Below are 18,042 nucleotides of genomic sequence, written 5' to 3'. Positions count from 1 at the left end.
AGATAAAATAATTTTACCTGCCTAATTTGGGCTAAACGGTGGCACAGTTTTTCATCATGCAGCGAAGGGCTGCATGGTGGTGCAGTTCTTAGAACTGTTGCCTTGCAGCGAGAAGGTCCAGTATGTGAATCCCAGCCTGGGGCCTTGTTGGATAAAGTTTGGATGTTCTCTCTGGGAGGGAATGTTAGCATGCCTGGTTGTTTGGCCTGTTTGTTTCCATGTTGCCCTATGATGAAATGGAAACAAGGGTAAAGCCCACCTACTACCCTCGTACTGCTGGTACCAGGACTTTACAAGGATAGGTCAGCATAAACAATGAATGGGTGATGTCTAACTGCTGTTTTTAAAGTTTGTTTTCAGAAGCTGTCATTTAAATTTGTTCATTGTAGAATTATGTTCATGTCTCTTTCAGCACCGAAACATCCGAATTGCTCTTTAGTGTTTACTTTCTGTTTGACGTAAGAATATGCTTCCCTTCCCTTCAGTCCATTTATTTTCTCAGCTGTTTTCCTCAACAAAGTGCAGACAGTTCCACTTTAGATTTTTTGTGCAACCTTGCTTTTTTCCTAATCATAGAGCTTTGGTCCCACAGCAGAAAGGTAAATCGTATTTCGCTAGATATACGCTCTTTTCCACCCGGTCAGAGATTTTAGACAAAATAATGTTTTTGGATCTGCGAGAGTTCATTCACAGAGCGGGAGGGAAAAAAAAAAAGTTTGCAGATAAATTATCTGCCGGTTAACTCTTTAATAAGCAATCTGGTTGCTGACAATAACTACAGCACGTCAAACAGAACTGCATACGAAAGCTTCAGTCGTCTTTATTGTTTCGCTCAGGCTGAGAGCGTCTACTTAGTAAAAACCTTGTAAAACTAAAGATGCTTTCTGCTTGGAACTACTTTGGTCTCTTTAAAGTGTCATGCAGCAGGTAAACACAAAGACACTAAGAATAAACTCTGCTCACCGACAGCTCTAAATCAACCACGCTGTTTGACTTTTGTGTACGTGGACGTCTGCTCGTGTGCTGTGATTATTTTTTTTTTTTCCCTTCAGATTGAAATGCTCCTCTACACACGAAATTATGTTTTTTCAGAGATGGAAAAATGAAAAGAGGACAGACGGAAAAGGTGTGCGAATGTATGAACAAGGACTTGTGTTATGTCATCCCTAAAAATGGGTGATTTGGTTAAATAGTGGTTTATAATGGACATAATTATTGTGCACACCAATTACCTTAAATAAATGATTGCTCACTCCCGCAATCACACAACGCGTGTGCTATAATCAGGAAGGCAAATGGTTGCTCCCGGTGCATGTGTGTGTGTGCGCGCGCTCGCATAAAGCCTTTGTGAAGGTGTGTGTGGCATGTGTGTGTAATACGGCGCGCGCCAAACACTGTCTGACCAGCACGCTTGGTTGGATAAAGATTAGACTCAAGGATATAGGAAAAGAAAGGCAAACGCAAAGAAATGACTCTTCTGCACTCGCAGTGCATCTCAAAAGCATCTTACACTTGAGCTCCAGGCGGATAAAGTCAGTGTTGCCCAGGTTTTCCAGAAAGACGCCGTAGGGAGCGCTTGTCTTGAAGTAGAAGGAGATGTCAGCGCTGGTCTCTCCCTGAAAGGTGGCAAAATGCAGGTAGGATGACGGGGTGGTGAATGACGCTGCGTTCCAGTAGTTATCTGTGGGGAGAAAAAAAAAAGAGAGACAAGTTTGAGAGATAATTCTGCTCTAAGCTTCATGAAATCTGTGAAAAACAGAAATTTATTCTGATTTGACAAGCAATGTGGAATTAATTTCTTTTTAAATAGCTAAAATAACCATTTTAATTTAAGAATCATTTTTGTTTTTTATTTCTCACGTCATTTCATATCTCCTTTTTTATAATGGTAATACTCCTTACTATTCTATTTCTATTCTGAGATTTTGACACAGCCTTCAATTTTGTGCAGCTTCAATAGAATTTGAAACTAAGGTGATCATATAAAAAAAAAGCTTTCAGCTTTCTAAATCAGGACCCGAAAAGACAAAGTATTGCACGCAGGCAGGAGATTTCAGGATTTGCATTAAATTTTCCAATGACTTTTGAATAAAAGGAAACCAAGGGCAACTAATGAAGAAAAAGTAGCAGCACTTTGAACAGCTGCTGATGAACTATCAGACTGTGGTTGATGAAGTGACTCTGCTGTCTGCTCTTCCCTCTGTCTCGCCCCCATCACTCAAGGAAGATGAAGAGTATTGGGAAAACAGTAGGGGCAGAGGAGAGCGCATGCTGAGGAGAGACGACGTGAGAAGTGGTAAGAGGGCCCCCGGCATGGGCGAGAGGATCGAATATCGAAGGAAGGATGGAAAATAGGGGAGGAAAGCCATGGAGAGGGCAGGTGATGTTAGAAAACGAAAAGCTTGTGGGGCTTGTGAAGGCCAAGAAGAGGAAAAAAGTGGAGGCTGTTGCGTTATCAGCTATCTGAGGGCTCTTAGATGCCAGAGTGTTTTTGACCCACACCTGGAAACAGCTGTGTGCAGGACTGGAGAGAAGAGTCCGGCCCCTACGTCACGGCAACTAGCAGCAAACTTGGTCTTCCACAAACCCTCATTATCATACTGAAACATTAAATATCTAATTGCCTGAATCTATTTTCTCATATCTACGTCAAACCTACAAACCACACCAAGGCAAACTCTGAGCTGAAGGACAGGAGATAATAAAAAACAAAACAAACAAAAAAAAACAAAAAAAACAACAACAAAAAAAAAGCTAAAAGATTCATGTCAGTTCTGCGGGTGCAGCAGAGATCCACAGTTGAGCTGGAAAAATCTATCGACCCGACAATTATTAGACGCATACACTACAAATGTGGCCTTTATGGAGAAGTGGCAAATATAAACGCATTGCTAAATGAAAGGCGAAGGAAGTTAATGTTGGAGTTTGGCACAAGTCATGTAGGGGAGACGGCAAACATGGGAAAGACAAAAAAGGCACTTTTGGCCAACATGCAAAACACTATGTGTGATGGAAAAACTAACACTGTGCTTCACCCTGAATGCACCTGAAATGTGTTGGTGGCAACAACTGAGTCAAGGGAGGCTTTTCAACAGCAGGGTCATAAAGCTGGTCATAACTGATAGGAAGATATATGAAGCTTATTACAAGGCAATACTTAAATAAAATATATGAGAAGACTGAGGCAGCAGGAAAACAGCCCAAGACTCACAGCTAGAGCAACAATTGAGGGAGTTTCGAGAGAAGTGTTATGTTTTAAAGCAGTTGCTGTTCACATGCATCTTCTATCCCATCCAACAGAGACAAGCCGCTCTATGAAGATGAATGAGGAAATTTTTCAGGCTCTGGATACGCAAAACTGGTAGAGAAATATAGACGTGCTGCTATGATGGCAGTGAAATGTAATTCTGCAGGTTATCGACAAGGAAAAGGAATACAAATGCAGAAAACACTTTTTGTATTAATAGTTGCGGAAAAGATCTGGAAAGCCCTCCGATTTTCCTTCCACTTCAAAACTGCGTTTCTGTTGGTTTACAATTCCAATGAACTGCAGAAACGTTTAAGGTTGTAACCTCCGCAAATTGAATGACCGAGTCCTCTTGCATACAGACCTTTTTGAAGTATTGCATATGTGAGTGTGTGAGCGCGGGTTTTCAACAGCGTTTGTGTGTCTCCTGCTTCTGCGTGATAAACATTCCCCCGATGACAGACCTGTGCTCCACCCCTCTCCTTCATGCTGCACACTCCTTTCACCAGAGGCGAGGACCGATAGCAGCCAAGCTCCCGCTTACACACACACACACACACACACACGCAGACATGCACAGACAACAGCATGCTGATGCTGTGTTTGTGATAAGTGTTTGAAGTTGAAATATTGTTTTGTTGTTTTTCTATTAGAGGCACAGCCAATTACTAAACAGGGGCAATTCAGGGCCTAACCATAAGATGCCTGCCTTGGAGCAAAGAAGCAAATAATGATATATGCACTTTGCTACTCTGAAATCAACGAGACAAAAACGCAGGAAGCAGCGTAGTTAGTACTAAAAACACTAACAACCGGTAAGAACTTGTCGGTAATTATGAAACGTACAAGTATAATGACAAATTTTTATGAAATAATCAGCAACAGAGCAAAAGTGTTCCAATGTAATTCCCCACACAACAGTTTTTTTTTTTTTTTCTTTTTCTCCACGCACTTCCGCCAACTTCAGGGCTAGAATGACATTTTCATGTCTGATTGGATTATCGTTTGTGTGTACCGAGACAGAAAAGACACTTGGATACAGAATTGTTGTTGAAGGAGGGGGAGGAAACGGGACGAAAGAAGAAGACAAGTGGGAGGAGAGCGAAACTGCTCAAAAGCGATTCATGGGGCGAGGACCAAAGGAGAACAAAAGAATCAAAGGGCTGACAGAGGAACAGAGTTGGAGAGAAATCAGTGCTGGAGGAAAAAGCGTGGAAGCCAAATGATGAACCTCCGACTGCTCTGGTGCCAGAATCACAGATGCAACTGTTTGGCCAGGCACTGCGGCGCATTCATCCCTCCCATATTGAAATATTTACCAAACAAATTTCTTAAACACTTTGGGAAAAAAGAGATAAATATTAGCTTGTTAAATATGATTCCAAATATCCATCATACAAAGTAAGGCTTTGTAAACTGAACGCCACACTGACAGGAGAAAACCAGCTTTTAATGGCAGGCATGTCAATTTTCACTGATAAAATCTTAAAAAGTAATTGGGCTTCTTTGATTTCTCTGATGTATGGCAACGAGATATATGTCACAAACAAAAATTAGCTTTGAAAAATTGATGGTACCTACTGTTTTATAAACCCATTTCTAGTAATTGTTTCTCAAGGTAATGCGAAACATGAAATTTCCTTTGGTCAAATCTTTTTTTTTCTGGGTGCCCTTCGGCTATTTGAGGCTTGTTCATTATAGTCTGAGTTTTACCTTCAATTTGTGTGTCTGACTGATCAATTGTTAAAAGCAGCCCTTATTAAAGGCACGCCTTACTGCAAAAACAGATATTTTATTTCACAAGGATGTGTGTGTGTGGATACTTTGAGGACTCAAAACCTTTCTTTTGAGAGATAAAACAAACAAAAAAAAATCCCAACAAACTGTGTAAAGCCCAAGCAATGAATGGAAAATCACAGAGGTTCCAGGATATAAATTTGGGTAAGAATAAACATACATCCATGTTACTGAACAAATCCAAACTCATTTAGCCACATTTGCAAAGTGTTGTGCTCTGATTTCAGTTGCTTTCTTTCAGTCAGGATCTATAAATCATGAGCTAAGGTGAGGTTTTAAAAATTTGTACTTTTTCTTCACCAAAACAGACCAGAGAACAGACTCCTAATCTATCCATTCATCTCTTGCTGTCTTACCATCACTCACGAACAAAATACCAACACACTTTCCTCCTTCACACATTCTGACACAGACGGCTCTGATTGTGCCCAAGAGTACGGGAGCAACATCCGTTCCTGCTCACCACCTAATGAACACCACGGTTCTCTGTTGTTTTCTTTGATCCCCAGAGTCATTAAGCGAAGCCCCGTGTTACACAAACACTGAAAACAGCTGCTGACCTCGGGCAGAAAGGGACCTGTATCAAAAGACAAAACCCCAGCCCAGTGAACTGTGGAGAATGACACGATGTGAAATAAAGTTCGAGGTGAAGTCAGGGTCTGGAAGCCAAGTGGATGATTCATCTGTTTGGGCTTGACCAGATGGGTCACATGCCAGCGCCAACAGATGGTAAGGATGACTGACTGCACCCGGCGCAGGTCATTACCATGGACACTTTAAAGCAGACAAACTACGGCTGGCAAAATTAAGTACACGAGCTATCACATTAGAATTACAAATACTGTACTCGGCTGGAGAGCTTGAGAGGCTGTCGCTGTGGCGATGCGAAAAAAACATTTGTTTGCTCCTCCAAAGATTTCTTCTGGTATTGATTAAACTTTCTCAGATGGCAAAAGACTTTTTAATGTCAGTCAAAGACAACTGAGAAAATACAAAGAGATGTATTAAAATTAAACTTTATGAGGCAAAATGAATACAACTTATAATTGCCCTTTAAAACTGAGACAGGTTTCTCAGCGGGAACAACTGTCATCGAACATTTGCCATAGATGGTAATGACTGGAGAAATCCTGGTCTGCTGTTGTTTGCTTTAATTGAGACGTATTGGAGGGTTTTCAGGCATGATTCGGCCCACTAGAAGCCCTCGTCACAGTTGGATTCAGCTTACACTTTAATTTGGCCACTTAAAAAACTTTTTTATTTTGTTTGAGCCATTCAGCGGTGAACTTCTTGGTGTGCTTCAAGCTCGCTATCCTGCTAGATAACTGCGATGGAGTTGAGCTTAAGGCCACAAACTGTTGTCAGAGCACAATTGGAGTAAATGTGGGAAGTTTATCAGGAAACGACGGCTCTCAGTACTACTTCCTGGAGTCTCAAAGGCTTAGAAATTTATCTTTCTTTAGATTGAGGTGTAATATATTCAATTTAAGCTCTTTTAGCCTACGTCTTGTTGCTAAATTGAATTCTGGAACTACAGTGTTTGTTTCTGATTATGTGTCAGTGTGCGTGTGTGTCTGCGTGAGTGTTGAGGCGTCATTGTCAATTTAAAACCTCCCTTTTGATATGAACATTTCTTATGTCACTTGGAACAAATACGTGTGACAACAAAAGCAAAAGCAGAATAAATATTTTTTAACATGTTTGTGCTTCACACCAATTCTTTAGCATGTTGTTGGAAATTAATTTCCCTTTTATTTTTGTCGAAAAAGAAAAGAAACAAGCATCCTGGCATCTAACTTTTTCAATTACTTCTTATTTTTTTCACGCCACATACTTCATAAGATGCTTCAGAAAGAATTCATCAAAGTACTAAGAATAGTCTCGTCTATGCAAGGTGCCCCTAAGGGGCACGGCTCAGGAAGGGCTGTTGAAAACATTCAAACCTATGTATAGTTCGGCAAAGCGCTCAACGCTGGCACGTCAAGCATTCTTCCTCAATCATTTTTTAATTTCCACTGAGACCTGTTTTTCATCTCATTTGTGTAATTGAGCCATCTGTGGCCTGTCATTTTATGGTCTGGGTATGGTATATGCAGGGTAAATGTAGCATTTGAATGCTCACATAATTAGTTTGTGCCTGTCATTTGAGACCCTTATCAATCTTTCTTTGTAATTAAGTTGCTTGTCGTACATTTTTAGCGCTAAACTCTCAGAGCTCAAAGTTGCACCAATGGAGAAATTACTTAACGCAAAGAGAACTGAGACCCCTTACTTCACATATCTTCTTCACAGCAATTTCAGTAATCTGTGAATAGATGTAGTATCTGTAATTTTCATAATTATATATGACTGAGTAAGTTTGAGATAGATTCGTTCCATTCAATCAGGTAGGATTGTTCAGATTGAATTAAGCTTTTCATAAGAGATGCAAGAGCAGGTTACATTTATTGAACCTTCTAGCTATAAAAAGAAGCAAAAAAATATGAGACACAATACATCATCGAAACAATCAGTAAAATACGTTTTGTCAGGAGTGATGAATGAACACAGCTGTAATGCGATTTGCGACTCTTCTCAGGTAAACATGAAACGGCAAAGTCAGGCCAGGATTAGGACGCGCACGTTACTGCAGTCAAAAGATTTACGCACGTTTGTCTGCGCCGGAGCGTTGACAGTAAAGCATTTTCGATTTGTTCCACCGGCTGATTATTGCTTCTTGTCATATACTGTGAATTTGATTAGTAGGGCTCATAGCTGATGATATGTGAAGCAACATAAAGAACGGGATATGGAAGTACAGTAACGATGATAAATGACAGAGCAGGACAGCTGAGATCAGGTGCTAATATTAAAGTTATAAAGTAATACTTTTATAGTGAAAGAAAGACAGATAGCCTATAACTCATTACGGGTTAATAATCTAAGATTGAAAAGTTATACATAAATCATGAATGTCACTCTCTTGTTAAGGAATACTCCCAAATGGTAGCTTAAGTCTGAAAAGTGAAATAAAGATGAGCTAGACAGTGGATTAGAGCTGAGCTTAACGCCTCCTGTATAGCTGTATTTCCATCTGTAGGTGCAACCTTGAGTGCCTCTACTCTCCAGGTTCAAGAATTTATGGCAGAAACAAAAGTAAACTCAATGCACTCCTTATTCTTCACACATCTTTAGTCATAAAGGGATAGCATAGAGAGTTTTTGAAGAGGTGTTCTGTAAGGTTTTTATAAGTTACAGTTCTTTTACCTGGAAAGGTAATATGTGATATTTTTGGCAAGTTTGTGGAAATCTGATGACAGAATGCTGGAAGGCTAACTGCTACTCAGACAGTCGAATTTTACACAAGTTAAACAAATGAGAAAAATCTATCCATCTTAGAGGATACTGCATTTCTACACATTAAGTTTGCTGCTTTATCGACACGTCAGGCTAAAAGTGCAAAACCTTAATTGTTTTAAATTCATCATTAAAGTAAAACTATAGGACGGTAAAATCGGTTTTGTGTGTCAACATAAGAAATTGATTTAGTAGTAAGACTTCACTACAGGGATCAGGACCAGTTCCACAGGGGCACTGGCACCTATTGCCCCCCCTGTCTAGAACTGCCCACACTGAGGTTCATCACCATGGTTACTTGTGCTGGAAATCTAACCTACTCAGATTAATCAATACCATGAAAGCATTGCCTCTCAATTATCACAGCTATAAGAAAATGGAAAAAGCAAAAAGATGAGCAGAGCTTTTTGAACAGCTTTGACCTTTGTGACCTTGCGAGTTTCACCACATGTTACTTTCACCAGAAAATCTTTGAGAGACATCAAGTCAAGCAGAGCTTTATTGTCAACTCAGCCATATACATATAGTATACAAAAGAAATATTAATATGCTAGTAAAAATGAAACTTATGTATATAAAGCAGAGATTAAGTTTTTTACACAATTAGACTATTAGAAACGAAAATTGTTTCTCATTGAAAATGTGTCCTACTTATAGGACGTAATTATCATTTGAAGAATAACTGAGCACAGAGCAGATTGCAAACTGTCTCTATGTTTATGTTCCTAGTTATGCTTATCAGTAGAAACTTGTGCAGTTCTTTAAAATGATTATACAAACAAAACATTTGTAGATCATTGAGCACAACGAGATACAAAATAATTGGGATTTTGAATGAGTTAAGATTGAGATTTCCTATAATCTTCAATAGGTGGCACTTTTAGCGTTCAACACACAATAATGTCCAGTGACAAAATGCTAATTTATTCATGTTTTACTGCAAATTCAATTATCATGTTAATCGGATAATGGACTGGTCACTGCATTGCAAATCCACACAGTTATATCCAGAGTTTTACCAAACAAGCAACTTATTTTGAAGCACTACTTCAGCCTGATCTTTCATTTTAGCAATGGCTCAGATCCTTCAAAGAAAGCTCCGAAATGTTGCACCCACTTCAGAACACTGTTGAAGCACTGGACTGTATCATCTGCTTTGAATCCGCACAACTGACAGTCGAATGTAAAATCCCACAGCTTGCTCCACTCGTCCAGACTAAGAGCAGACTGATAAGTCACTGAGAGTAAGCCGGATTGATAAATTCAGCAGTCTCCACCACTTTAAAGCGGGAAGCGCTTTGCCACCAAAATGTTTTTCTTAATTTACTTTATGTACTGTAGCTTGTATGTATCTCGATTGTACTCGCAGCTACAGAATTAGTCCAGTACAGTTCTTGATTTATCGTCTTTGAGAACAAATATATATGTTTCCATATACGTTTCATTCAAAAGTGGGATTTTGTTATGTTTTCTACTTGGCAGCTTCTTAAGAGCTGAACAACATTCACCTTAAACCCCTAAGGTGTTCCAGTGAAAGTGTGTTTTTTTTTCTTACAGATGTCTTAAAGCAGACATGTTTTGATCAGAGTTGAACACACTGCCTCTTGAATACCTGAACAGGTAATCAGGTTTAGACATGCAGCATATGGCTTGCTATGTAACTGTTAAAAACAAGCTGTGTGTGTCACCTCAAAATGACAGCTTCTTAATTATCAGCAGGTCTGCTCGGATGTGACTCCGCACTAATTTGGATGCCCCTGGTGCTCTGCCTCCGCTCTTATCAAAAGGAGAAAATACATATAATGACCGTGATTAAAGAAGCGGAGATTACTGTCAGCTTCACTTCTTATTTACAAGCAAATTCTCCTCTTCCCCTCCGTTTCTTATCCAGAAACATTACAACTGGTAGCTTCTGCCGCTCTTCAAATCGCATCACTTCTGCTCTGGTTTTCAACTTGTTTTGTGATGTCAATGTTGCCTTTTTTAGTGCGTCACTGAAGACTGAGATGTGGCTAAACGTTTTAGCTTAACATTCTTTTCCAGTTTTCAAAGCAATTGCGTTTAAGTTATGAATACACATACACAATTTCCCCGAAAACAATAAAAATCAAATGTTTGCATCCTTATGCGTAAACCACAAGCAATTCAACATGACAAGCTTGATCTGTATGTTGTGTTTCTACCGTTTTTAGATGCAGTTAACAGAAGCGTTTATAGCACAATGCAGTTCTGGTTAAAAGCATTTCTCTTTCACTGTGAGGTAAGACGTCTCTTTTGCGCTTTTGTCCAAATTCTTAAACACATTATGCTAATAGTGTACAATCATGACTCCGTTTTATTTATTTCATAACAGACTCATTCTTAGTTTACTAGTATCACTCTTGATTAAATACAAATTTAAAATAATTGACCTCCATGTTTTTAAGTTATTGGAACACATTGTTGGATTAATATTAATTACAGTACATCTAATTACCTCTGACTTTTTATCAGTGACCCCAAAGTATGCTTTCACTTGTGGTCATTTGCAATGTTGGAAATATCTTGAAGCATATTCACATCATCATTATGGCACAATATTTAAAGGCTGCTTGGCTCCATTTGCTGCTTTTTTATGTATTTTTCCTTACATTTCTATCAATTAAAATGTCCAAACCCTTTCAACGTCAATAAAGGAAACTAATTTCTCTTTGTTTGCCCGTGACCATTAAACCAGCCTGGAAGATGGGATTCATTAATGCTGTGGCATGCACAGGCACACACATGCACACGCTGATGCACAGAAAATAGTTCCTCTCTTAAGGCTGCAACACACAAAAAGAGACAAGAACAAAGACACACAGGCCACCTCGCTGAAACGTTCCCCGTCTGCGCAAGACATTAGTCATTTACATATGAAAACCCATTACAGCAGCAGCCAATCGTCATTGCTCTTATTGAGACAGAGCTCCATCCACAGTATGAAAAGCATCAATCATCAAAGAAATACCTATTCACGTGTGAAATTTTTAATATATGTTTAATATGCCTTAATGGACCAATGTATAATGTATGCTTCAGTGTCTCTGCCAGGACCATGGGAAAAAGAAAAAAAAAAAAAGAAAAAGAAAAAAAAAAGTCATCCTCATGGAAAACTTTGTTAATTTGGTCACTCGGTATGAAAGAGGATGACTCCGTTCATCTGTTACACACAAAGACTCATACAGGGGTGACTAAGTAAGACAAAGAGAACACGGCTTCCTCTGAGGGACAGAAAGATTCATCTTTTATAATTGCGTTTGCCACATTACTATACGATACACTCCTACACACACAAACAGATGTGACATCATGGGTCATTAAATCATTGTTTGTTGGATTGTTGGCAGCTCTGTGATGAAGGGACATTAGTGAGACTGGCACCAGGTTGTTGATGAGGGGACCATAATCAGTGCGACACCAGGGAGGAGGAGCGGCAGGTGGTCTGTCATGTTGGGCAACCTTGACAGAACCAGGCCACTTCCTGTCTCCTGAATGAATGGGTAAAGCGACTGATCAAGACAGAAATGAGTGAAGAATTAAAGAAAAGAAAAAAAGAAAAGCCATATCTACAGTAGGCTACATTCTTTTAAACGCAGAACCTTTCCGCTATAGGCATGGCTCTATCCCATTATCCCTAGCAGTGTGAAAAATGAGCAACCAATGGACTTCTTTATGAAGCATTATTGCATTGAACACGGCTGGTACTAAAGATTCATGGTTCTTTTTTTTTCTTTAAAGGATATTACTCCCCCTTGGAATATGCTAAATAGTAGAAATAGAGTGGAAATAGAGTTGTATTGCTCTTTTTTTTTTGCTTTCCTTTTGTATGTGGAAAAAACAAGAAAACAAAATGGAGAGTAAAGCCAAATGTGTGTGTGGGGGTGTGTGTGTGTGTGTGTGTGTGTGTGTGTGTGGCCAATACATTTCAAAATATGAATAAAATTAGGTGGGCTGCATATGCAGGAAAACATGCTTTTGCCTTTTACTGTATAGTTGCAGAAGGTTTTGGGTTGAGTTTACGATCCAGAAGCATAAAAGAACATTTACAACCAGTCCATTACATGGTGAATAATAATAACAATAAAGAAAGAGTACCTTGTCAGCTCTTAACAGCTTTCAGCGTGGCTTCACAAAAAAGGCAAAAATGTCTCATTTGACGGTGGACGCCTCAAACAAGTATTTGTTTTTGTGAGAAAGGATATTGACATTTTTCCAATCTGACACGCATTAGTCTCTTTAAACTACACGTTAACTTGGCACAAATGCTGTTGCTCACATTAAAAACACATTTACTGAAAACAAACATCCCCTTTGTTATGAGAGCTGCGGCGTTGAGTTTCATAATTTCCCAGAGACTACAAGAAAAAAAAAAAAAAAATCTTCTGCTTGGTCTGAACGCTGCCACTTGTCAATTGATTTGGGAATCTCTGTCAACAGTCAGCCCACATTAAACATCTCCAACTCCATCAGGCGGGACCACTGGGACCTCTCAAGGTTGTGCGCTTGGTTGCTTTTCACACAGTTGACACAAATTGTGTGTTTCCATATTTAGATAATCTAATCAATAATTGTACACATGATGTCATAGTATTGGGACTCTTTGTAGAAATTATAAAATGATGTATAGAGAGGAAGTTTAATAACTCAGAATCCAAGGTAACAATGTGGTGATCCGAATGAAGACTATGATGAAGCAATACTGCACCTATAGGAAGGTTTTTGCAGAAAATAGTGATTGGAGCTGAAAAGCTTATTGTATGTGTTTATACCTCAGTTCTAAATTGTTTCAGAGCTGCTGCAGGAATGCGTCTCCACAGTGTTAAAATGTTGAACAGCTGTCAAGGTAATGCAGTTCATACCACAGGACAGATTTTGTCTGTTTTTTTTTTTTTTCTTTTTAATCCATTTGTGTTTTGAACTTCAGATGCTCATCTGTTGAATTATTTCAAAGAGAAACGGTCTCATTTTAAAACGAAATGACATTAAGTTACACCGATTAATTTGTTATTTCTCTAGAAGTGTAGCTCATATACCTATAATACAATTTCCACCACCAGCTGATGGATTTTTAAAGGCGGGGGGTTAAATAGAAGATCAGAAACTTTTCAGTAGGCTGCTCCCGAAAGACTCTGAAACACCATGAAAACTTTAAGAAGCTTCAAGACACAGTAAAACAACCCGTGTTTGGTGAGAAACTGATCAATACCACAGCTCTGAAGGAACTGTGAGTGTCTTCCAGCTGACCCAAAGTCTAGCAGAGAGAAGAATGTCATCACTGATTACAAGGAGAGGAGAAACAAAAGTGTTTCATCTACCTCTCAGTCAGTGTGAGCTTTCTGCAGGATTGAAATCAGAAAAGGGGAAAAGAAAAATGGCTTCTACATGAACTTGAGCAGACTATAATGATGTGGCAGATGAATGGTCAGTTAGGAGTTTGTGGGAAATATTCAGAGAGTATAATTACCTACTTGTGATCACTACCCTGCCAAACACACATAGATAGAAATTATTTCTCTGCAAACAAAAGTGAGGCAAGAATTACTCTGAATAATTTGCACTGAGAGTGTGAGCAATGCTATTTTCGCACTGACGTGCAATCCTCGGAGTAACAGGGGTATGTTGGATTTCTTTCCTTATCTTTTATTAAATAAATTGTCAAACCATTAACAGTGCAGTCAACAAAAGCTAAACTTTTGAAAACATTGCAGAAAGCTTTATAGTTCACTTTATAGTTGCACAAGAAAACTAGATAAAATATCCTACAACTGAGACGCCTCCCAAAGTGAAGGCTGCACCAAAACATAAATATAAGTATGGAAAATATGGATGCTTTCAGGAGGGTCTTGGAAAGGTGTTCTGGGTGAATCAACTCCACACCCATTACACATAGTGGTTTTGCTGTGATACTAAAAGCAGCATTTCTGTGTCCTGGGTGCTGTGCAGATTCTGGTAGCAGGATTAGCAGCCTTTCAATCAGGGGTCACTCTACGTCCTTGTGCAGCTTCTGTCATTAGAGAGTTTAAAACACAACTGGCCTTGCCAGTCATATTCCAAGGCTGCAGCCTTGTGATGCCTACATTTCACTGGCAAAACTCCAATTAAAATATTATTACTCTCTTATAACGGATTTGCATCTCATACTTCAATTTCTTTGGCTTCATACAAAAAGGTCTCACTAAGCAGCTGATTTGAATAATTCACAACTTCCATGTCAGTATATCTAATTTTGTTTACTTTTGCTGCCATCTTACCAGACATTTACGTGCACTTTAACACAGCGTTTTTTGTTTTTTTTTATTGTTTTGGTGCAGAGCTACCACAGGACTAGGGAGCAAACAGGTTTTTCAAAGGGTTTGGTTCATTTGTGAACGTGAATCACGCTGACTGAAAATGTAACGCACTGCAATCTTGGTCCTCAACTGAACCGAGTCTACAAGACTATCGGGTATGAAAACGCCCTGAAAGAGGAATTCCTTACTACGTGTCAGTGTCATGAGACTCCTGACAAAAGAAGAAACGTCAAGGTCTGAAAAAGGATTAAGATTGCTCCTGAGAGCAGATAAGGCATTATTTTAGGTTTTAGATATGACTAACATACATGCATTATTTTACAATTGGCAACAATTTCAGTACCCAACATGCCTGTCTTTCCATCCCTGACTTCAGTCTTAAGTTACAACATAAAATTAACACTTAGAAAGAGTCAAATGCATAAGTAATGTGCTCTCAGCAATTTAAAAGAATAGAATATACCAGGTCAGTATTGGATTTAATTATAATTAACCCCTTGTCCTTTGTCCATACTATTAGAGTTACTAAATATGAAGCAGCTACATGCAATAATACTCAATCAGTGCTAATTTCTTCTTTCAATCTTTCAAAGAGGAAGGCGTAGTAGGTCGGAAGAAATTGTTTCATTTAAAGTTGGTTTTTCTACATTTTCCAGCCTGTATTTGTTGTGGGAGAGTTTGTAATTTCATACAAGAAAGCCGATCTGGAAGACATGAACCAAATTCATACAAAACCATCATGGGTTATAGGAATAAAATTAATCTTCTTACAAACAGAGAGCAGAATGGGCTGTGCTCATGGTGGATTAAGCTGCACCAGGTTAAAATCTCTGAGCAGGCAGCACGCTCAGCAGTGCACAGCCCTCTGCACAGACACACGCTCAGTTGCATCCTCTAATATTGATAAGCTGATAAGAATTTTGAATGAAAATGGTGTTTTCTAGAGATAGGATAAAAGCAAAAATCTACATACAAAAAAAAGTTTAACAGATTGCTTGGAGACATCATCATACCTGTGCCTGTTACATTACGTGACAAGGAAAGAGTGCTGAGATCTGCATCACTATGTTTTTTTTATCCCCCCGCTGCGTGAAATTAGGTACTGACTGCAAACAGAAGACTTTCCTCTACTATCCAGCATGTTCCAGAAACGTTATTCAGACGTGTAGACATATTTTTACATTGTTTTACTAGTGTGTCACCACTGGTCTCAGTTTCTAACTTCCTAAACTCAGATTCATTTAACACAGAGGAGCAGATCAAGTTAGAATGACACAGTCGCTGCTCAACCCACCTCTAATTTGCAGTGGGATTAAAGTAGCAGGTAATGGTTCTGCCAAGAAATGACTGGGAAACACAAAGTAGCGGCTTTTACAATTTGCTACATTTAACACCGCATGATTTGATTTGCTCAAGCAAAATGAAATACAACACGGTGTGTAAATGCCACAGTTCCATTAATTATTCTGCCTTAACTAACGCAGTAAACACACCGCCTCTGGAACTTTATGTGCATGTATTTTCTTTTTTGAAATAGCTCCTGTGTTTAACTACAGGTTTTAAACTCATTTAAAACAATCAAGTCAGGCAGTACCTCAAAGTAAAAAGTAACTCTAGCATTTTCTTAATCTGATCAAGACAAACCTTTTAGTTCTTCTCAATTAGACACTTGGCAACTTCAGCAGTGATGATGTCAGATGTTTATTATAGGATGTAATATTTGAAAAAATGTATCATATTCTGCTACTAAAAACCAAAACCACGTGTTTGGCACTCATTGAGTTAAACTATGTTTTTTATAATCGCATGCTGTTTGCCCAGTCAAGACAATATAGTTGCTGACAATTTTCATAAAATTAGAACATACGTGCCAAGCTCACATGTAGAACGGGAATACCTTTTGCCCAACATATTCTACTACTTTGTAAAATAGCACATGCATTGACTCAGCTTTGACAGACAACTGTTTAAAAAAAAAAAAAGAAATAAAAAAAGAACCTGCTGGAGTACCATTAACGGTTTCCCTTAGCACCGAATAACAAAAGTGGCCTTTGCTCTCCCTGACTGTTTAAAAGCTGCACACAATATATGAAACGGTGATTTTTAATAAGAGCCATATCACAGTGACTGGGGGTGCTCTCTTCATTCAACCTTTGATGTGAACTTCACAAAGGTTATGCAGTCTCTCCAACCAGCTGAGAAATGACTTGAAAATGAAAGTGCTCCCTTCCACAGATGACTTGGAGAAACTCATTAACACACATATTGCTTCTCAATTAGGTCACTGTAACTGCAGTCCTTCAGCCTCGTTCAAAGGTCGCCTTTGCCCCAGAAACTAATCTATATGAGCTCACGCCGGCTTTGAAAGTTTCTCTAAAGTTCATTCAAAGATCTGACTGATACCAGTATGCGCAGCATGATTTGGCTCTGGGTTACCTTTTGGAAAACTTTTTATGTATTCTGAGCCAAAGTACATCAGATCCCTTCAGTCTCTTTCATGTCTTTCAATACAACGTCTCCAAAATAAAATGCAACTGAGATTCCTGTTGTTGGTTCTGGAAGACTGCTCATCTTTTCTCTAAAGAGCTGAAGGTTGAATAAGCTAAACAATGTCAGTGCCCATTGTTAAATATACTTTATGATATAGATCCAATGACTTTCATGGCATCAGTTAAACATTGAGCAAGGCCGTCTTTCTGCACCCTCAAATGTTTTGAACAATTAAAAAGAATCAGGCGTTTCAGGTTTGCTAAGAAAACAGTGCAACAGCCCTTTAATTGAGCGCTAGGAGTTATATCCTACTTTAGAGTCATTAACCAGTCGTGGTGGATGCTGATATTCCCTCACAGTGCTTTTATTGTTCACAACGTAGCGGTTGGGCACTCCCTACACTTCCTATTGAGTGGAGACGCAAATAGGCAATAAGAAACTCAGTCGGGGCCGGTGAAAGATAATTCCTTTTTTTTTTTGTCTTTTTTTTTTTTTTTTGAGTGCTCACAGCACCCGTAGGGCTGTGTTGCCTTGAGCAGTGAGCTGTGTCGCTCACATTAAAAACACCCACCATACAGATTTCATGTGAAAAGTTAGAACGACATTTTTAGGCGAGACAATCATTTTTACGATCAGTTCAATTGCAGATAAATGCTCATTTGCTTTTTTTTTTTTTTTTTTTTCTTTTCCCCAAGATTTCATGGTGATTTCTTCAAATTGCAACTCATTTTCTGTACACATTTAATATTCAAAGCTCTGATTGGAAATGTTGGCACCAGAAAAAGAAATCTAAGATTAACATAAAAAAAAGAGCAATCAAACTTTTCTCCTAAAGCTTGCCAACTCATTTTATACAGCTCA

The 18,042-nt window shown here is 38.9% G+C and overlaps 1 protein-coding gene across 1 annotated transcript in view; it reads right to left on the bottom strand.

Annotated features, from left to right (window-relative positions):
• The window catches only part of LOC106921924 (contactin-associated protein-like 2), a 132,189-nt gene that overhangs the window by 8,249 nt on the left and 105,898 nt on the right, over window positions 1-18,042 (bottom strand). Inside the window, exon 13 of the mRNA XM_088001638.1 lies at window positions 1,511-1,681. Within this exon, the coding sequence (XP_087857764.1) occupies window positions 1,511-1,681 (171 nt within the window). The remainder of the gene's footprint in view (window positions 1-1,510; window positions 1,682-18,042) is intronic.

The sequence above is a fragment of the Poecilia mexicana genome, unplaced genomic scaffold (genome assembly GCF_051168715.1).
Source record: "Poecilia mexicana isolate PSO_F unplaced genomic scaffold, ASM5116871v1 scaffold_20, whole genome shotgun sequence".
NCBI classification, from domain to species: domain Eukaryota; kingdom Metazoa; phylum Chordata; class Actinopteri; order Cyprinodontiformes; family Poeciliidae; genus Poecilia; species Poecilia mexicana.
Note: the sequence above shows the minus strand (reverse complement) of the source record. Positions and strands in the feature narration are given on the sequence as shown.